General features: G+C 30.9%; 1 protein-coding gene across 1 annotated transcript in view; it reads right to left on the bottom strand.

Annotated features, from left to right (window-relative positions):
- LOC143046610 (ubiquitin carboxyl-terminal hydrolase 24-like) overlaps positions 1–18,594 on the bottom strand; it is a 64,281-nt gene extending 45,687 nt beyond the window's left edge. The window contains exons 1-22 of the mRNA XM_076219756.1: positions 18,211–18,594; positions 16,286–16,475; positions 15,803–15,870; positions 15,170–15,313; positions 14,659–14,781; positions 14,031–14,066; positions 13,597–13,662; positions 12,848–12,988; positions 10,876–11,034; positions 10,460–10,574; positions 8,997–9,100; positions 8,664–8,771; positions 7,260–7,355; positions 6,609–6,770; positions 6,021–6,104; positions 5,439–5,588; positions 4,856–4,987; positions 4,364–4,475; positions 3,955–4,031; positions 3,481–3,621; positions 2,918–2,971; positions 472–584 (exon numbers count right to left, since the gene is read on the bottom strand). Of these exons, the coding sequence (XP_076075871.1) occupies positions 472–584; positions 2,918–2,971; positions 3,481–3,621; positions 3,955–4,031; positions 4,364–4,475; positions 4,856–4,987; positions 5,439–5,588; positions 6,021–6,104; positions 6,609–6,770; positions 7,260–7,355; positions 8,664–8,771; positions 8,997–9,100; positions 10,460–10,574; positions 10,876–11,034; positions 12,848–12,988; positions 13,597–13,662; positions 14,031–14,066; positions 14,659–14,781; positions 15,170–15,313; positions 15,803–15,870; positions 16,286–16,475; positions 18,211–18,468 (2,633 nt within the window). The 5' untranslated portion in view covers positions 18,469–18,594. The remainder of the gene's footprint in view (positions 1–471; positions 585–2,917; positions 2,972–3,480; positions 3,622–3,954; positions 4,032–4,363; positions 4,476–4,855; positions 4,988–5,438; positions 5,589–6,020; positions 6,105–6,608; positions 6,771–7,259; positions 7,356–8,663; positions 8,772–8,996; positions 9,101–10,459; positions 10,575–10,875; positions 11,035–12,847; positions 12,989–13,596; positions 13,663–14,030; positions 14,067–14,658; positions 14,782–15,169; positions 15,314–15,802; positions 15,871–16,285; positions 16,476–18,210) is intronic.
- Between the last annotated feature and the right edge of the window lie 733 nt (positions 18,595–19,327).

Here is a 19,327-nt window from a genome sequence, read left to right as displayed (position 1 = left end):
TGAAATTGATAAAAAAAAAAAAGTTAATATACCACTGTATTACCAATGTTATTTCAACTAATCAGGCGGAGCTTACGTTTTAATTTGCATGAGGACAGTCGATTTGAAAATGTGTGTGGTTACGATGATTGCCGTTATAGTTATTACTGATTTCTAATCACCTATCAGTGACCTCAAAGGAATTTACAAAAGAATGACTAGACAATGCATTGATGAGTGTATCCTAAAACACCTATCTATAGATGGACTGGTTTATTATGAGCGAACTGGATAAACTCCGCCCAGTCAAGTGAAATAAATTGAGTAATACAAGATTAAAAATATAGTTGAAATGTAATTAAAATTTTCCAGGGACAATCCAAAAACCCCTCCATCTTTATAATTTATTAATATTTGTTCTTGTCTAAATATGGTTGAAATATTTGCCATTGGAGATTGAGCAAACAGAAACTAAGTAGTCAATGTACTTACCTACAAGGAAGAGGGATAGTAGAAACTAACTGTACTACAGGTGCCGTCAGTGTTTTTGTAGCTGAGGATATACACTGAGCTAATACTGTACCACCTATTCCTATCATTGCATTCTACAAATATAGTAAATTATAAAACAACAATAATAAGTGCCCATACTGGGTCAATATTTATACTGTCAAATTTTGATTGTAACATAAATACATTTAACAGACTTTCAATGTAAAACTTGGTAGCTTCATATGTGATTCATTTTACTAATCCTTTTTGTACCAATCATTGACATAATATTAAAATATGTAGAATTGTTTTCTTAAAAGTCTTTTTTCTCTAATGGTCAGACATTATATTAGGTAATCAAAGCCTTAAAGGCTGTAAAAGCAATTGCTGCCATGTTAATGTTTGGGGACTTTTATTTTTCATCCACATATATACAAGAATTAAACCTGACATGAGTGTTGTCTAGTTAAAAGTAAGAAGGTTTTAGCTTTATATAAATAAAAGACTTTAGCAGAAAGTCATTTTTAATATGTTTTATATTTCACAAGGAGACAACACGTTTACCAGGCTAAAGTTGGGGTCAAATATACATGTGCTGAAACATATAACTCAAAAAGAAATCATCATGGATTATCCCCTGGTAGTGTTTGTAACTTCCTTGGCAATAATTTCCTTTATTGATTTAATTTTAACAATTTTCATTATTAATTTATATTTAACCATTAACACAAATGATTAAGTTAAAACATTTCAACTTTCCAGATGCAAATGTTAAAAAACGGGAAAGAAATAAAATATCTTACAAGACATAAACATGTAAAGAATAAATGTATATTTCAGCTTAATAAAAATATTTTCATAATGTTACTTTGTCATCATTTTTAAAACTAAGTTCCAAACATTATTGCTCAGTTGATATGTGTCCTTCTGATGCGGTACGAGCACAGGCACTTGTTTCTATCCATAGGAAGGTCGATTATCCATATAAATAGTTTTATATGGATAGTCGACCTTCCTATGGATAGAAACAAGTGCATGTGGGTACGAGATAACTACAATTCTCATGCAATCCCGAAAAGGGGGGTCATCACAGACAAACATGACATTAAATCGTTATCACTGAACTAGTATATATATTGTATAGGGGCCAGCTGAAGGACGCCTCCGTGTGCGGGAATTTTTCGCTGCATTGAAGACCTGTTGGTGACCTTAATTCTGCTGTTGTATGTTTTTCTATGGTCGGGTTGTTGTCTCTTTGACAAATTCCCCATTTCCATTCTCAATTTTATTATACGAACAAGAACAAACAGCTCTACGTTGCTTTGATATTTATCAATTTTCAGGAAACATTGCGAAAAATGATCTTCAATATTTCGAAAACATGTGAAATAAAATTGCTAACACGGTGGACGGTCGAGTGTCAACAAACGTAGTAGACTTGTTCACTGAAAAGACGAGGATAATGGTTTCATCTGACATTTGTTATGCAAACCCAGTTTTGATCATGATATTTAAAAAGACGTACTTTTTTTCAATCTATGTATTAACTAGAAAATTCCAAATTGTAAATATCTCTTCATCTGGATCGACTTGGCATCTACTACGTTTGGACGGGTCCATTTCATTAGTAAGGTGATCGATAAATATTACGGAGTTTTGACAGAAAAGGAAAACGAACTTATTGTTATGTGTTTTCAACAAGGGTTTCGTTCCGCTAAATTATTTGCGCAAATAAAGTTTGTCTATTTTTAGATTACAGGTAATAATTTGACACTACGCATTAACCTGTGTAGTGATTTTGATTTTACGATAAATGTATGAATGAACGATAATTATATGAATGAACAAGAGCACCTGACCTCTTAAAGAAACACAAATTAAACATAAAAAACCGTATTTATTAGGAGATAATTCAGTTAAATTTTCAATACTAAATCAACAACTGAAATGAATCCATATTTTGTTGAAACATCGTACGAACGGCGGAAAACGGAATCGCATTTATAAAAATGTACTTTTTTTCACTCGGACTTCTATGTTATTTGATAGTCAAACGGTTGACCCTTTAAATACAAAAATACATCTACAAGAACATATTCTGAAACTTCTTAAATCCACTAACTTTTTTTTAAAGTTTCAAGCTATGTATTGCATTAGAAAACATACATAGGTGTTAAAGAATGACTGACCAGGAGCCTGTTTAACAAAATACTATGGCTTGATCTGGGCGGAGTCTCTGATCTGGGTCACAAAGATGGCCATACGCGACGGCATAAAAGCAATTGCTTTAAAAATTTAAACATTTCAAGGTGTTTAGTTTCACGCAGTTCAATTGCAGTTTGCCATATCTTAGGCCTTCTTGTTTTATTGTCTACAGTTGATAGATTATGCCTTTTTTTTAAGACTAAATACAACTACAATATATTTTGGTGACAAAATGACATACCTCTAATCTATTGTAACACTCAGTGATAAATTTTTTGTGAAGTGAAACAGCATCCTAAAAAATAAATCTTTTTCAATTAGCAATTCAACTAAATAGATAAATAGAACTGGTATTTAATGACACTGAAATTAGAATTGGGCAACTCAAATGGTCAACTGAAAAAAAGTTGGTAAGCACATGCTCTATATTCCTGTTGTACACTTGTGTCATATAAAGAGAGATTAGATAAATTGGTACTGCTAGATTAATGAAATTAAACTTTCTTGCGAAACTGGTGTTATTGCATTCAAATTCAAAACTTATAATCTATGTTTTTCTTTCAATTAATGAATCCAGTTAAGATCATATATATTTAACTTATTTCTTTAGCTTCAATAAAATTGAGAATGGAAATGGGGAATATGTCAAAGAGACAACAACCCGACCATAAAAAAACAACAGCAGAAGGTCACCAACAGGTCTTCAATGTAGCGAGAAATTCCCGCACCCGGAGGCATCCTTCAACTAGCCCCTAAACAAATATATACTAGTTTAGTGATAATGTAATTTTATAAAAAACACACCTTTTTCAACCTAGGCGCTAAGTTTGTATATGACACAGTCATCAGTAACTGAATAGAAATGTTAGCTATATTTTCATCTGACGTATTCAAGCAGATATCCCATAGGTAATCTAGACCTAACAGTTCAGTCTTCTCCACTATCTACAATAAATTAAAATGTAATTGGAAAATAACTCTTCATGACCATTCTAAAAACAAATGTAAATGCAAGCTCTCATTGTGTAGTCTAGGTTGTTAAAAAACTCTGTAGTCCTTTAATTACTTTGCCTTCAAACTGCCATATAAAAACTATTATTGATTTTTTTTGTTTATTTCATATTGACAAAAATCCATTTAAAAAAAAGGAAAATAGACTCTTATAATCTTAGATGTAAAAGCTTGCTTGACAAAAAAAATTAGCTTGCCTACAGAAGACATACACATAACTTTATTTGGATCTGGTTAATATTAGAATATTGTACATAATCTACTAACCAATTTGTTACCTTCTGGTTTTAATCTGTGTTCATATTTGTTCACATTTTCTAAGAAACTTTTGAAACAGGTAAAACCTACAATAGAATCATTTCTATTAAAAAACATTTTGATTGTCATGCCGATAATATTTCTTATGTTAAGACAATTTTTTATCACATTTTTGCATAAGGCATTTCACAGTACTTTTAATCTTTCTGTTTGCTACATTATAGGTATATCTTAATTTCCTTTATAGCAAGAAACTCACATGTTTATATACTAAATATTGCCTGACTTTGTTATTCATTTCTTCCAAGTGATATTTTATCTTGGTAAATTTAAATGAAGAAAATTCACATATCATATTCTTAAAAACATTTGTTCAAATAATGTAGAAAAAAATCTACTAATTATATTTTCAACAAACCTTTTTCACTGAGTTTAACTGGGTCAAGTTTTAACAATTCTTTCTGAAACAGCTGACTCTGTGTGTCCATCTCTAAATCTGGTAATCCTTTAGTAAACCATTCAAAACATGTCTGTTACATACAAAAACAAAATATTAGCCTTTAAATGTATTAAAGATAGACTTAAATATATACATCTGAAAAAATAATAATACTACCTTGGGACAAAAATCCTAGTACCATCTGAGGAAATATTAAAAAGAAGTCTGGAGAAAAGTATGATTTTTTTTCAAATACTGTGGATTCATTATTTTCAAGGTACATCAATATACACGGATTCTGTGTGTATTCATAAAACCACAAATCTTACTGTTCAACAAATAACGATTTTTTTCTACAGGAAGGTATACAGACTTTGGCATAACCCTGAAACCAAATATCCATGAAATTACAACTTTTCACAATCCACAAAAATAAATGAATCTACAGAAGGTCTTCAAATAAAGTGTTACCTCTCTATCCCATTCACATGCCTCTGGACTGGCTATGAGTGTCCCCCATATATCTCTTGCTCTGCTCCATGGCAGGTACAAGGCTCCCTCTTGTAACATATATTGCAGAAACAGTAGGTGGGTTGATACCATCTATAAATACAATACATTTGTTAAATATCTGGAGTTTTTGTTTATTCAAGAAACAAGCAGGGCCTATTACCATCATGTTGATGTGATTCTATACTCTTGGAATGTGATGCTATCTGAAATTATTTTCTTACAGGTTGTGTTTTGGACGTGATGCTTTAATTAAAGGCAACACAATGGGCTTTCAAAATTTATTTGAAAGAGGATGATAATTTTTGCCATTATGTCTGTGTTTCAACCGTCCCCAATATTCCTGCCATTTTTTTCTTAACAAGTAAAGAATACCTGTCATGGAAGATTTGTTTTACGATTTCAGACAGTTATCATCAATCATTACAACATGCTTTTTACATAAAACATTAAAGGTAACAATGAAATCCTACTCCATGTTTAAAATTCAAAATATGATACCGCTATCATCTCTTTCTTAAAATGTAAATGTTTTGATACTCACTTCTGAATGTGCATAGAGTCTATTTACAATAGTGTCTGGTCCCAACTGACCATCTCCTACAGCTCCTGAAGCCTGTTTGTGACATTTTACTAAGCTCTGGGTAACCAGTTTGATAACATCATGGTTCTTGTTTAGATCATGCAGGATTCCCTATAAACCAAAAAGATAACAATATCTTACAAAATTAAACCAATAAAATAACAGGTAAAGACTCCAATTTATCCAATCTTTGATTATTTAGCAGTATTAATTTTACTTAGTTTGCCTTGTTTATAACTAAATTGAAGAAACTATTTTTTTTTTAAATAGTAAGACAATTTATTTCCTTATTCCTTATTTATCACGCATATAAAATACATATTTTTGCAGTGGTTTATCATTGTACATTTAGGGATTTGATTCATAAACAGTTTTTAAATTATGAATGATAAGACTAAAATTATAATCTTTAAATGATAGTACCTGAATAAAAAAAAAATCACAAAAATATCACATCAGTTTTCTGGAATTTAACGTAAATCAATCCTTACCAAAACATTCTTACTATGAAATCTAATTACTGAAATGTACCTGCTGACCTACCTTGTCTGTTTTCTGTGAACTTAACTTCAGGATATTTTTACAAATATGCAGTAACTGTTTTAACGAGTGTAACACACATACACCCTACAATTATAAAGGATGAACATATTCAAACTACAACATATTTCCACAACACATAACAACTTATCTTATAAAGAGCAACTTACACAAAAGATAATGTTATACAATTCATTGCATACATCTGTGAAATGAGTGAAAATGATTAGCGATCTTGAAAATTTTCAAAGTTTCCAAGAGTACAGTTGGAGTTTTTGCAAAAGTCTGGGGTAACAGTGACAATTTCAACAATAATTACAGATGCTTGTAAGTATATGGCAAAATCAGCAATTTTTCAATTTAAAAAGGTACATAACTCAAAAACAGTAGTGATGCCAGTTAGAGAATGGAAATTAATCTGAGGATGTAGGAAGAGACCAGATTACAAATTAACGCCCCCTTTGCTGCGTCAGTGGCATGGAAAATATATGCAAAGACATAAGCAAATAATTATTCTTTAGGATTCTGATCATATTCAGAGGAGAGCTGTTGAATTTATTTTTATCATTTAGTAAACAAATATGTATTTACCTTCTTGATGTCTTCCACACATTTGATAACATATTGTCTTTTAACTTGTTCTCTGACACTGAAAGAATCACTCAGTATGGCCAGATGTTCCTCTAATGCCAGCTCTATTAAATGTGTTGATAATGCAGGAAGATGGGAAAGATCCCATAACAACTCTAGGACCTAGTGTGATATATATTTATTTAAAGTTATTGGTCAAAGAAAACAAGGCATGTTAAAACAGATGAATAGTTCCAGCATGTCTTTGAATTTATAATAAAATAAAAGTTAACTTTACAAAAAGAAATGAAATATTTTTCTCTTTTTCTCTCTCTGAACTAACAAGAAGAATACTAAGGTTTCATTTGAATACATAAGTACATTTGTAACTTTGAATTAAGATTTAGATTTCAAAGTAGTTTGTACATTTTTCTATCATTGAGGTACAGATATTGACCTCCAGTTAATTATTGGTTTATAACCGTGTTGGTGGGTTGCTGTCCGATTGATGTTTGCTTCTTAACAACTTGTATTTAAACATTTCTTCTTGCTAAGAATAATTTTTCATAAATGCAATCAATCTACATAATGTTCATCGAATTTAATAAAAATATATTAAAATATTAAAATATAAACAATTACAATATTTTGTGTAAATTAACATGATCTTACCCTAGTAGTTGTTTTTGGTTCTCTGCCATCCCTTCCTATTCTACCTATCAAACTAAGCAATTTTTCCCTCATCCTATCTGACTCTTCTTGCCATTTCTGTAAAATATCAAAATAAAACTTTGTGAATATACTTTTATTTGCAGAACCAATATTAATGGATTTCATGGTTAATGGTTAATCAAGATTACAAATTTTTAAAACTCTCCAAATTCAAATTGTCCATTCATTTTTTAAATGCAAACAATGAGTATTCAATGACCATAAGAACAAGAAATTGCACATGAGCTTACCCCACTCATAATTTGAAGCATTGAAACGAAAAGAAGGTCTCTAGCAGATCCAAAAAGCATTCACATTTTGACTCATCAATGTAAAGCTGCTAAACAAATATGAAGTCGTTCAGTTAAGTAGTATCTGAAAAAAGTGTACTGTGTTATGAAAATTTTCAGTTCATTCAACATGTATGCTAACAGCTAGTAGCTATTAACCGTGAAGTCTGGAGCTGGCATGTCAGTTAACAGCTACTAGTCTGTTGTTATTTATGTATTATTATCATTGTGTTTATTTTCTTTGGTTACATCTTCTGACATGATAGACTCAGACTTCTCTTGAACTGAATTTTAAATGTGCGTATTGTTATGCGTTTACTTTTCTACATTGGATAGAGGTATAGGGGGAGGGTTGAGATCTCAATAGACATGTTTAACCCCGCTGCATTTTTGCGCCTGTCCCAAGTCAGGAGCCTCTAGTCTTTGTTAGTCTTTATTATTTTAATTTTAGTTTCTTGTGTACAATTTGGAAATTAGTATGGCATTTATTATCACTGAACTAGTATATATTTGTTTAGGGGCCAGCTGAGGGACGCCTCCGGGTGCGGGAATTTCTCGCTATATTGAAGACTTGTTGGTGACCTTCTGCTGTTGTTTTTTCTATGGTCGGGTTGTTGTCTCTTTGACACATTCCCCATTTCCATTCTCAATTTTATACATATATATATGGGCATCATTATAAGCAAAGTTTGAGGTCAGAAATTCAAAAGAATGAAATAAAACATGAGCAAACAATTAGTATTCACAAATAAAATCAAATCAACAGTACTGTAATTAAATCGAAAAATATATTCAAGTTATATTTGAGCCGCGTCGGATAGAAATCGGCCTTATGCAATTGAATATCAATACATATGTAAACTTATTTCGGGTTGGAAATATCTATATGTAAAGTATGTAACTGTTTATAATTGAGATCATATAAGAAATCTACAAAACAAACCATAATTCAACATTTATTAAACATCTGAATGTTCCAAAATCAATCACAGTTTCATTCATGTTCATGTATAAATATACTTGCATAAGGTCGATTTCTTTCCGATGCAGCTCATTTGTTAACCTAATACCTCACCTTTTGTATAAGAAGGAAAAGACTTTCTAACTGTCCTGAATCAAATTTAACAGCTGCAGCAGCTATGATAGTATGCATATTATCTATAACATTGTTTGTTTGACCAATCTGAAATAAAATAAAAAGAACATCTGAAATTTTTTAAACATGTGCATTCTGATTAAATTTGATTTCCAGTTTTTAATTTTTGAGTTGACACCAGCAATATTAAAATATAATACAGCTATGCCTTTACAATTCTTCGTAAAAAGCTGTTTAAACCAAGTGAAATATTACTTGTAGTGTTTCAATTTTTATAAATAAAGGCATACATAACATAAATTTCATGAATACCTGCATCTTCCAGATCATGTTCAGTTCCTCAGTAGACAATTCTGAACCTAGGAAATCTACCAGACCTTTTATTTTATCACAGTATTGAGCCTGGTCTATGTTTCCTGAAATGATAAAGAAAAAATACACACATTTTAGCTGAATGTACTTTGATTTCTACGATACAGTGAATATCACATCATCTTAGCAATCTGGTTTATGGACATTAAACATAACTTGCTAAGTCTCACCATCCTCATGAATAACATTTGAATTCAGCAGAATGTGTAATTTTCAAAATACCTCATATTATTTAGGTATGGTAAGATCAACAAGACACTTGAAAAAACTAGATGTGTCAAAATGACACAAATGGCCCCCGTCTTCAAAAGTTGAAAAATCTGCAATTTCAATAACACAATAATTGTGGACACAAACATGATGGTAGTCACACATATAAAAAATCAGCTTAAAATCTGTAGGCATATAGAAAAAAGTCTGTATAACTGTGATTTTCAACAATTTGTCAAAGTCCAAAGCCTGTAATTTTGGCAAAAAATAGTGCAGCATAACGAAACTTAAACTTGATCTGTAACTCATCATGGTTAACTCACATACCAAAAATCAGCCCAATATCTGAAAGCGTTTAGAAAAAAACTGCGTATAACTGTGATTTTCAACAATTTATCAAAGTCCAAAGCCTGTAATTTCGGCAAAAATAAGCGGAGCGGAGCGGAACGAAACTAAAACTTTTTTTTTTGTAATTATTTTATTTTTCAACATGAAACATGTGAAATTACATAATACAGTATTAGACACGAGTATAAAAATCTAATTAACACTTGTAAGATCTTTTAAATTATAATGGTATAATAAGATATAAATATTACAATTGATTTTGTTAATTTAATGTTGCTTCTAACAATTGCCACTTCTGTTCCATTTTTATTTTTTGTGTAGGGGTTAAGAAACATACAGAGTATTTTTCTATTTTAATCCAATACTTTAAATATTCTATCCCACCATATCTTGTGGGCAATATGCTCTTAAATCTACATTTGTATATATAGTATTTAAGTAACAACAAAATATTATTAACATTTTTACTAAAAACTAAAACTTGATCTGTAACTCATCATGGTTAACTAACATACCAAAAATCAGCCCAATATCTGAAGGCATTTAGAAAAAAACTCTGTATATTGGTTTGTTGTGGAATGACGGAATGATGGAATTACGGAATTATGGACAAGGGTAAATGTATATTGGTTTGTTGCGGAATGATGGAATGACGGAATTACGGACAAGGGTAAAACTATATGGCACCGACAACTTCATTGCGAGGCCATAAAAAAAGAATTGAGCAAATCTCCAACCCCTTCCATTGTACTTGTTTAGGTAAATGTTGATTTTATCTACTTTAAAGAAATATACAAAAGATCTTTCCAGTAAATATTATTTTACAATGTATATAAATTACAAACCTTCCAAGGCTATAGACAATATTTTGTTATCTACCAGCCATGTTAAAATCTTTGCCTGATTCATAGCTGTCTTTGAACTCTTAGCTGATGTAGCATCTTCTATCAGCTTTGCTACCTGAGGGTTGCAAAAAATATATACTTCATTGAAAAACAACTAAATTGTATATTTTAAGCACAATGATATAAATCAGATTTTCATTAGAAAACTGAAGTCATCTATTGTTAACTTTTTAGGAAGAAATAGTTTTGTGTACAATCAGTTTGATTTTAAAGTTGTTTGATAGATATTTTTTGTTTGCCAGCATGTATTTTTCTTCTTTTCATTTTAAAGGATAAGTTCTCAAGTTCAGGTACTCATTATGAATAAAATACCAAAGTTAACAATTATTTTGAAACATTGCTAAATTCATTATTACCTCTTTCAATGAATTCATCTTTGCATTAAAGTGAGGAGATTTAAGCATTTTAAAGGCTATTTCTAATCTAAGATCATCCAGTGAATCTGTATGTTGAGGCCACATCTGTATACATAATAACTTCATAGAACCTAGTAACTCAGAAACACAGCCAATATTCTGAAAATAAGAGAAAACATAATCAGTAAATACTGAAAAAACAAATATCAAGGTTAATTTTTAGTGACATTACAGTTAAAATAATAAAGCATGCAAACCAAGAGTTTAAATGTCTTGCTTGCCAATTTTGGTTGGTTGTTTGCTCAGACATTGTAATTAAGATTGACACCTAAATTCAATGGGTAGGTGAAGTACAGTTAACTCTCGTTGTCTCGAACATGGTTGACTCGAAATTTCGGATGAGTCGAAGTTTTCACGTGGTCCCGAACTTTGTTCCATATAAATGTATGTAATTCGACTCCTGATGAGCCGAAATTGGATGATTCGAAATTTCGGTTGAGTCGAACTAAATTTACGATCCTAAGGTTAACAAAAGCATTAAAAATTCATTATTTATCTCGAACTAGTACACATATGTCAAAACATGACCTCCGGCATTCAAATGGATTGAAGAGTTAATCTGACAATACATGTGTAATTAAATTTCCAGTCACTGACCACTGTATTGATTTATGACATGCTATTTCCACGAGTCAGTGTTTACCTAAGATTATCTTTTATAGAATTTTTATAAATAATTGGTGATGCATTGTTAATGTTCATAAAAAAGTATTTAAAATGTTTATAAAACAATTAATCATTGTGATTTACACTAACGAGCTTGGGTGTGTATAAAGTAAGGATTATGACTTCCGTTGATGATCACCTAAAAACTACTCAATCGGCGTCTTTAATCTTATTGTATTTTCTTTTGAAAAGAAAGAGTGAGATAAAACAAAATGAAGAGGAATCTAAATTTTCTAAAGTCTCTTGTATCCGAGAATAAACAGTTTTGTCAACTATAAACGACCTGAATAACGGAAATATCGATTGGAAATTACTCTCTCGAATAAAAGGAAAAGGTTGTAACTGAAACAATTGAAAAAGTAAAAATAATGTTATCATAATAATGAAAGACCTTGACATACAAGTACATCAATCTGATACCAGAATATCGATCCCCTTCCAATATTCACTCAGATTTATTTTAGCTTTACCAAGCCTAGCAAGAGTTGTGTCCCTTGTTCTGTCAAACTTCTGGTTTTCTTTTGAGTCGAACTATGTGTATCTTGAAATATTTCTCTGGTCCGGCTGACTTCGAGATTACGAGAGTCGACTGTATAACAGTCTGTTTACTATACACAAAGGTTTGATTAGTCAATGAACGTTTGATTAGTCAATGAATATCAAAATTGATTCCAATATAATATCCATTGTCCAATCAACTCTTTTTTATATAGTAAACAGTTACTCTGCCTCTCCTTTGAATTAAGGTGTCAATCTTAATTGTAATGTCTGAGCAAACAACCAAACAAAGTTTGCAAGCAAGTCATTTAAACTCTTGGTTTGCATGCTTTATTATTTTAACTGTCAGAAATATACCCTGTAATGTACTTTATATTCCTTTGATTCCATTTAGGCCAATGGTTGTCAATATTTTCCTGACTAATTAATAGCTGGCAAATGAATAAAAGGAGATACATTTAGGCGACAGCAACTAATTGACACCAAAAGACATCTATAATTCAAAATATAGTATTCAACTATGCACCAGTGATGATACAATATGTCACCCTCTAACTCATCCATGTACAAAATATTTGTGAAAAAATTAAAATAAAAAAACATCATAGATCTATTATCAAAATAAAATTCTACCGGAAAATTACATTTTTTATTTCATGCAAAATGTATACGACCAAATACAAAATTCAAACATATAATATACAACATTGTTAGAAATGTATCAAGTCAGATTCAAGTATCAACATACCTTTTGCTTGAAGTCTTTCTCATCCAAGTTTTGTACAAATTTAATACATTTCTCCATTGCTGGGGCTAATACTTCTTGTACAACTTTTGGATTTAAAAATTCTGCACATACTCCAAGTGGACTCAGCAATGCAGACATAGACTGAAAATAATAAAATCAATAGAGTATTTTCATTGATTCCATAGGTATTTTTACATTCTTCAATCAGGATTATCTATGATTATCTATGCATTACAGAGGGAAAAACTTATATAACTTGTGATTGTGGTTAGTAATGTACATTAATCAGTCAAACAGTTCATACTTACTGTGTTTTATCAGTACAGAAATTGGATTTTTGTTTGATGCCTAAAACAAGTTCTTCTATTCATGAGGTTCATAATGGTGGCAAAGCAAGATGTCATAATATAGTTCTCATTATTAAACCTCACAAGAATGGTTGTGTTTAGTTGCTGATTATTATATTTGTTTTTTGGTTATTGTGTTGTACCTAAATTAGGCTGTTACTTTTCATTTTTGAATTGTTAAACATTTGTCATTCAGAACCTTTTATAGATTGCTATGGGTTTTGCTCATTTTTAAAGGCCATACAGTGACCAATAGTTGTTAACTTCTAAGTCAATTGGTCTGATGGAGAGTTGTCTCATTGGCAATCATACCACATCTTCTTATTTTGTGTATAAATATTTCATATACAAAAATGTTAATAACAAAAAAATCTGTTTAATCTTTTCTAGCAAAATACATACTATTGCATCTAGATCATCATCTTCTAGTTTACTTCGGACATGTTCAACACCATTTTTGCATGCAAACTGAAAAAGAAGATAACTCAATCTTACAGTACAGTCACCTTCTTAGAACTTCATAGCTCTAGCAAATATATCTATTTGAATGACATAACGAAACACATGCACTTTTTTCTCAAACACAAGTATAATTTCCTGTGTTTTAACATTTTGACTCTGATATCCAAAATTATCAAAGGAAGGGAATAAACTTTTCTTACTATGGAGGTTACTACTGTGTAAGGTATACATTTAATAAGTAAACATGAAAAAATTACAAAAACAAAATTTCAGTCTTGTTTTGTTTATTATTTATAGGATCATTGGTAAAATGATGTCTATACTGTTATAAGACCTCTGACTTGTCTTTAAATGTTGATTAAAAAATCACTTACCCTATTAATTAAGTGTGTCAACCAACCATATGGATCCTGCAACAAAGAAGACTTATTTATTTAAAATACAATAGTGGTGTTTTCCCCAGAGTCTTAAAAGCCATGTACATGTACAATGGTGCTAAATTTTATCTTAAAAATCTATTATAGACATGTGATGCTGTAATTGAATGGAAAAAGAGCTAGGGAGAACACAGTGTGTTTTCATCAAATATCAATCTTTTTAGTCATTTTTTATTTTATTTGAAATCATCTTTAAACTATTGATATTTTTGCAACATTTACAAGCTGTAAAGTTTTATTCTTAAAAAATCCACACTTACAATACAATCCCGTTGAATTTCTTACATATTTAAACAAATCACTTTCACAAGTTGCTAAAACATATATTTGTTTTTCAATTTTTGTTTTAAACATAAATCAGACTGTTAGTTTTCTTGATTGAGTTGTTTTATATTTGCTATTTCAGGCATTTTATAGCGCAGTATGCTGTATTGCTATTGCTCATTGTTGAAGGCTATAGGGCAGCATGTAGTAGTTAACTTCTATGTAAATGATCTCTGGTGGAGAGGAGTCTCATTGGCAATCCTACCACATCTTCTTATTTTTATACAAGATAAAAACTTACTACAGTAGATTTGTAGCTTGTATTACAGGTATACAACACACCATCCTCTATCTTATCCTCCCAATACGTTCTATCTCTCTTCTGTCGGTTCTTGTAATGAAACTCACTATCTTTATTCAATGCCTATAAAACAGTTCAATTAAATATTAAATTGCATTTACATTGAAATAAAATTATGTAGTGACAAATAATATAAAGTAAAAAATAAGATGGAGATATTTCAAGTGAATAGAAAATCAATGATAATCAGAAGTCATGATCAATTTGAAATAACATATGATAAATTCTAATTGTAAGATTTTATTAAAAACTTGTAGATCTGAATATCTGTTCTTTTTTTAACAGTAAACATGTCTTGCTTCTTGCATCTATTTAAAATGACCATGTGACATCATTTTAATACAAACAAAGAAAAGACAATTGATTTCAATAGTTCAAATTGACATGGTGCAGGAGTACACTGGAACAATTGAGATATTGGACCTTTAGACATACTAAGATATTAACATACCAGATAGAAGACTTCCATTAAAACTTTAGGTACAGGAAGGTGTTGTATTCTGGTTGCTACTAAATCTACCAACAGCTGTAACATGTTAAAGATCCCTTCCTGTATCTCGGTGTTCCAACGATGGACCGCTGGAGAATTAGTCAACTAAAACATCAAAAAACATTCTTATTTTGCTGTGTTACAAATCAGAACTTTTGTGATATATTATGATTTGAATTGAAATATGCTGCATTTTTATATGAAGTTTTACATAATAAATCATGGTTCTTGGAAGGATTTTTTTGTCAAGTGCCAAGTCCATACTTTTAAATTTTGGTGAGTCTAACCATTAAATTGATCCTTTTCTTTCAGAAAGTTCTAACCAAAAATAGTAAGTAGCAAAATTTTACTCTGGATGTGGTCTCTTGGTCATGACAAATCTTCCGTCTAAATTTCATAAAAATCCATGAAGGTTTGACAAAGTTATTGATGTCTAAAGAAAACATAACCATAGAATTAACTGTAAAATCAACTACATGATGATGCCAAAGAAGGAATGTAAAATAGCTACATTGTATGTCAAACAGGCGAAAAAAGATCTAAAGTAAACAGTTTTAATTCAGCATTCTAACCATAATTAACTTATAAACAAACCTTCCTAAAAGATTCTGGCATACATCTTTCAATAAATCTCTTACAATTCTCATCATTTTCAGTTAAATCTAAAAGAGAAATAAAAATGTATGAATAATACTTTTACATGTAAATAAAATTGAGAATGGAAACAGGGAATGTGAAATTGAGACATCGACCTGACCAAGAGCTTGTCATGCACTGTCACAGGATGTTTATACAAATTGTACAGTAAGCTGTGTACATGTAGTTGAAAATCTTAAAAAGTTGACAACATCTAAGTACCAAGTATTCAATAAGTTTAAAAAGACCTGATTGTACATGCATACTGGACCAGAATGGACATCACATTGATTTAATGTTTGTACTTAATCCTTTCCAAAGTCATTATGTGCATTTATCCAACTTTTTGACAGGCAGGATACATTGGTAGCAAAAATGGGTGAAAAAAAACTACCAAATCAATTTATGAAACCAGACTAGAAAGTTTAAATGTTGACATACTTGCTTCAGCCAAACGTGTTGCAGCTAATAGACATTTTCCTAATGATTCTTCTTTCTTATAAGGTATTGACCAATGTTCAGCAAACACTCGTCCTTCAAGTTCATACAAGTTGGTGACAGGAAATTCAAGTGGGTTTCCACCTTCCTCCACCATTTCTGAACCATTGCCATTCTCCACTGCTGAGTCTCTCTAGAAGATAACAGTCAGAAATAAATAAACATTAACAACAGATCATGGAAGATATTTTGTTATTTTCTTACAAATACTTACCTGCTTTAGGTGATACTAGTCTACACTTTATTAGTCTTTAACAATATTTTTTTTTACTTTTGTTAAAGTTTTACATGTACATGTATTCCCTTACATTTTATACATGCTGTTGTAAAAATTAATTTAACAGTAAATATGGTAAAGGATGATCAGTTGTCTCCAGCAATAATTAATTGTGCTTACCTAGTACTAAACTTATAAAATCAAACCCTGTTCAACTGATTTTAAATGTTACGTTCTTATATTTATTCACATGTTAACAACACTTTCACAGCTTTTGGGTAGGGTAGAGTGATTATAACATGATAAGACCCACCAAATTCTTGGTGTCCCTGTCCTGGAACCTGCAATCCAATGGTTGTCATTAGTTGCTGTCTTTCGTAATTATTTTGTTTCAAACATTCAATGTTGTTACTTCTTCATGCATGTACAAAAATGTAGTATAAATCAAGTGTTGGTTAAAATTCTCTCTTGAATTGTTTCAAAATTTGTCATACCAGAGCATTTTAAATGGGGATACGTCCCCACTAAGGCACTTGCGGTAGAAAAATTGATAAAAAAAAAAAAAAAAAATCGGGAAAATTTCCTGAAATTATCATTCTACCATGTCTACTAATGAACTCAAAGTCGTTAACTTTTTATTTTTCAGACTTTTTTAAATCCCTGCATCTGCGAAGAAATTTACTTCCTTTTTACGGTCTTGTTTGCATGAGACTTTGAATAAAATATATATTTATCAGTCTAGTAAAATATTGGAAGGAACTCAATACCAATTCATTTTTAATAATTGTTTGAGAAGAAAAAAACATTATCTGATGACAGCATTTCCTTGTTTACATTGAATATGACCTCATAATTTAAATAACGTCACAACTAAAATCCCTTACAACAGAACCAAAATCGGAAACGTTGCAGTGTTTCCGTTTCTTTTTTTAACATGTTTCAGTTTTAATTAAACAAAAATAATTCAAACAGACTTTGTCCCCTTTCACAGGTAATGCCTGCCTCATATTAATTTATAATATCATAGTTTGGATTTTGCTCATACCTGCCAACTGTCACTATTCCCAGGGGTTTTCCCCCATGAAAGCTACCAAATGCAAATTTTGAAATAGCAATTTTGTACACAATTTAAAACAAAACAGTCATAGTACAATGGCTTTAGACTGTTGAAAGTATGAAGAAGCCAAAAAACAACATTAAAATACATTTGAAGACCCCTTGAAAGTTTTTAAGGACTATATAAACCCTCTTGCACAGAAAACCCCCATGGGCATTTGAACAGTTGGCAGGTATGATTTTGCTTAATGTTGAAGTCTTTATCTTGAGTTATAATCGTTCACATATTTGTCCTTTGGACTTAATGGATATTCGTCTCATTTGCAATGATATCACATCTTTTTATTAATATATTGATAAGGCAAAAGTGGTGACAGACATGAATTGTGCACTACATTTCCTCTTCCTTTCAAATTTTTCCAAAACATGTAAATGTACTTCCCTAATATAATATACAGCAATTTTACTTCAAACTTTAGACTTTATCAAGCTTAGTTCCCAGAAAGTTCATGATTTTTCACATTATTTTGTGTATAACTTAACATATTAATCAGTTTAAGAAACAAATACATAGATGTATTATACAAATGTTCACCTCTGTATTTGGTATAACCTCTTCATAACTGGGAGGTGGGGCAGGTCCATAGACAGGCTGAGATGTCCTGGAGAGCTCTTTCATTTCGACATCAATATCATCTAATGTGTCATACGATGAGGTAGGGTGGTCGTTGGTTAAAAAGGCAACTGCTTCGTTCAAATCATTATTTGCAAGACGAAGAGCTTTTCTACATTCATTTTCACTAGGGAACCCCATCGCCAGCAGCGTACTGACATGCTCTTCGTCGATTTCCATTATTGCACTTCAAACCTTGTCATTTTCTAACTACAACTGCATTACATTTTGTTATAAATTATCAACATAAATTGCGAAATAACTAAGTTTACAAGATATCACTCTGTCAACATGTTTTCCGCCATGTTAAAAAATTGAAGAGCAAATCAAGGGCCGACAACTCTGTTCCTTAAAAAGAGGGTACACGACATCTCGTACCTAACCAGCTCGGACTCAATGTGAGAGTAGCTCTAGTCCAAAATGTCGTTTATATAATTAAGCCTAACAGCATTTTAAGATCGCGTTGAATTATGGGTTTTTACACCCCTTTGGTAACTTCTGCCTCTCTTTAATACTTTTGTTTTTAATTTTATGTAATTAATGATAAACTGACATACGGATATATTCGTGACGAAAATGTGGATAGCTTGAGATGTTAATTTTCCCTTGATAATTCAGTTTATGTACATTTCGACAGTAAAGTTTATCGACAGATTGTAGGTATTCCATTGGGCACTAGTTGCGTTCCATTAATAGCAGACTGAGTGTTATTATATTGTTATGAATCACAGTTTATGACCGACCAAACTTATGCAGTATAGGCTCGTCTAAATTGCATTTAATTGATAAATTCAACAACACTTACCGTTATCTTGATGATATTTTTTCGTTAAATTAAAAAGAACTTTCTAAATATACAGCCGAAATTTACCCAAAGGATTTGTATAGCCATTATACAAATATTTGTTTACCCGAAGGAACTTATTTTGAATAATTCACGTGCAAACGATAATAACGGTAATAACTGTCGATTCTTTCCTTTTTTGCTTTTAGAATTTCCTGAAATGTGTTTTTTTCTTGAAACAACTTGTGGTGAACA

Source organism: Mytilus galloprovincialis, chromosome 1 (assembly GCF_965363235.1).
Source record: "Mytilus galloprovincialis chromosome 1, xbMytGall1.hap1.1, whole genome shotgun sequence".
Lineage (NCBI taxonomy): Eukaryota > Metazoa > Mollusca > Bivalvia > Mytilida > Mytilidae > Mytilus > Mytilus galloprovincialis.
This window is presented reverse-complemented; position numbering and strand designations above follow the sequence as displayed.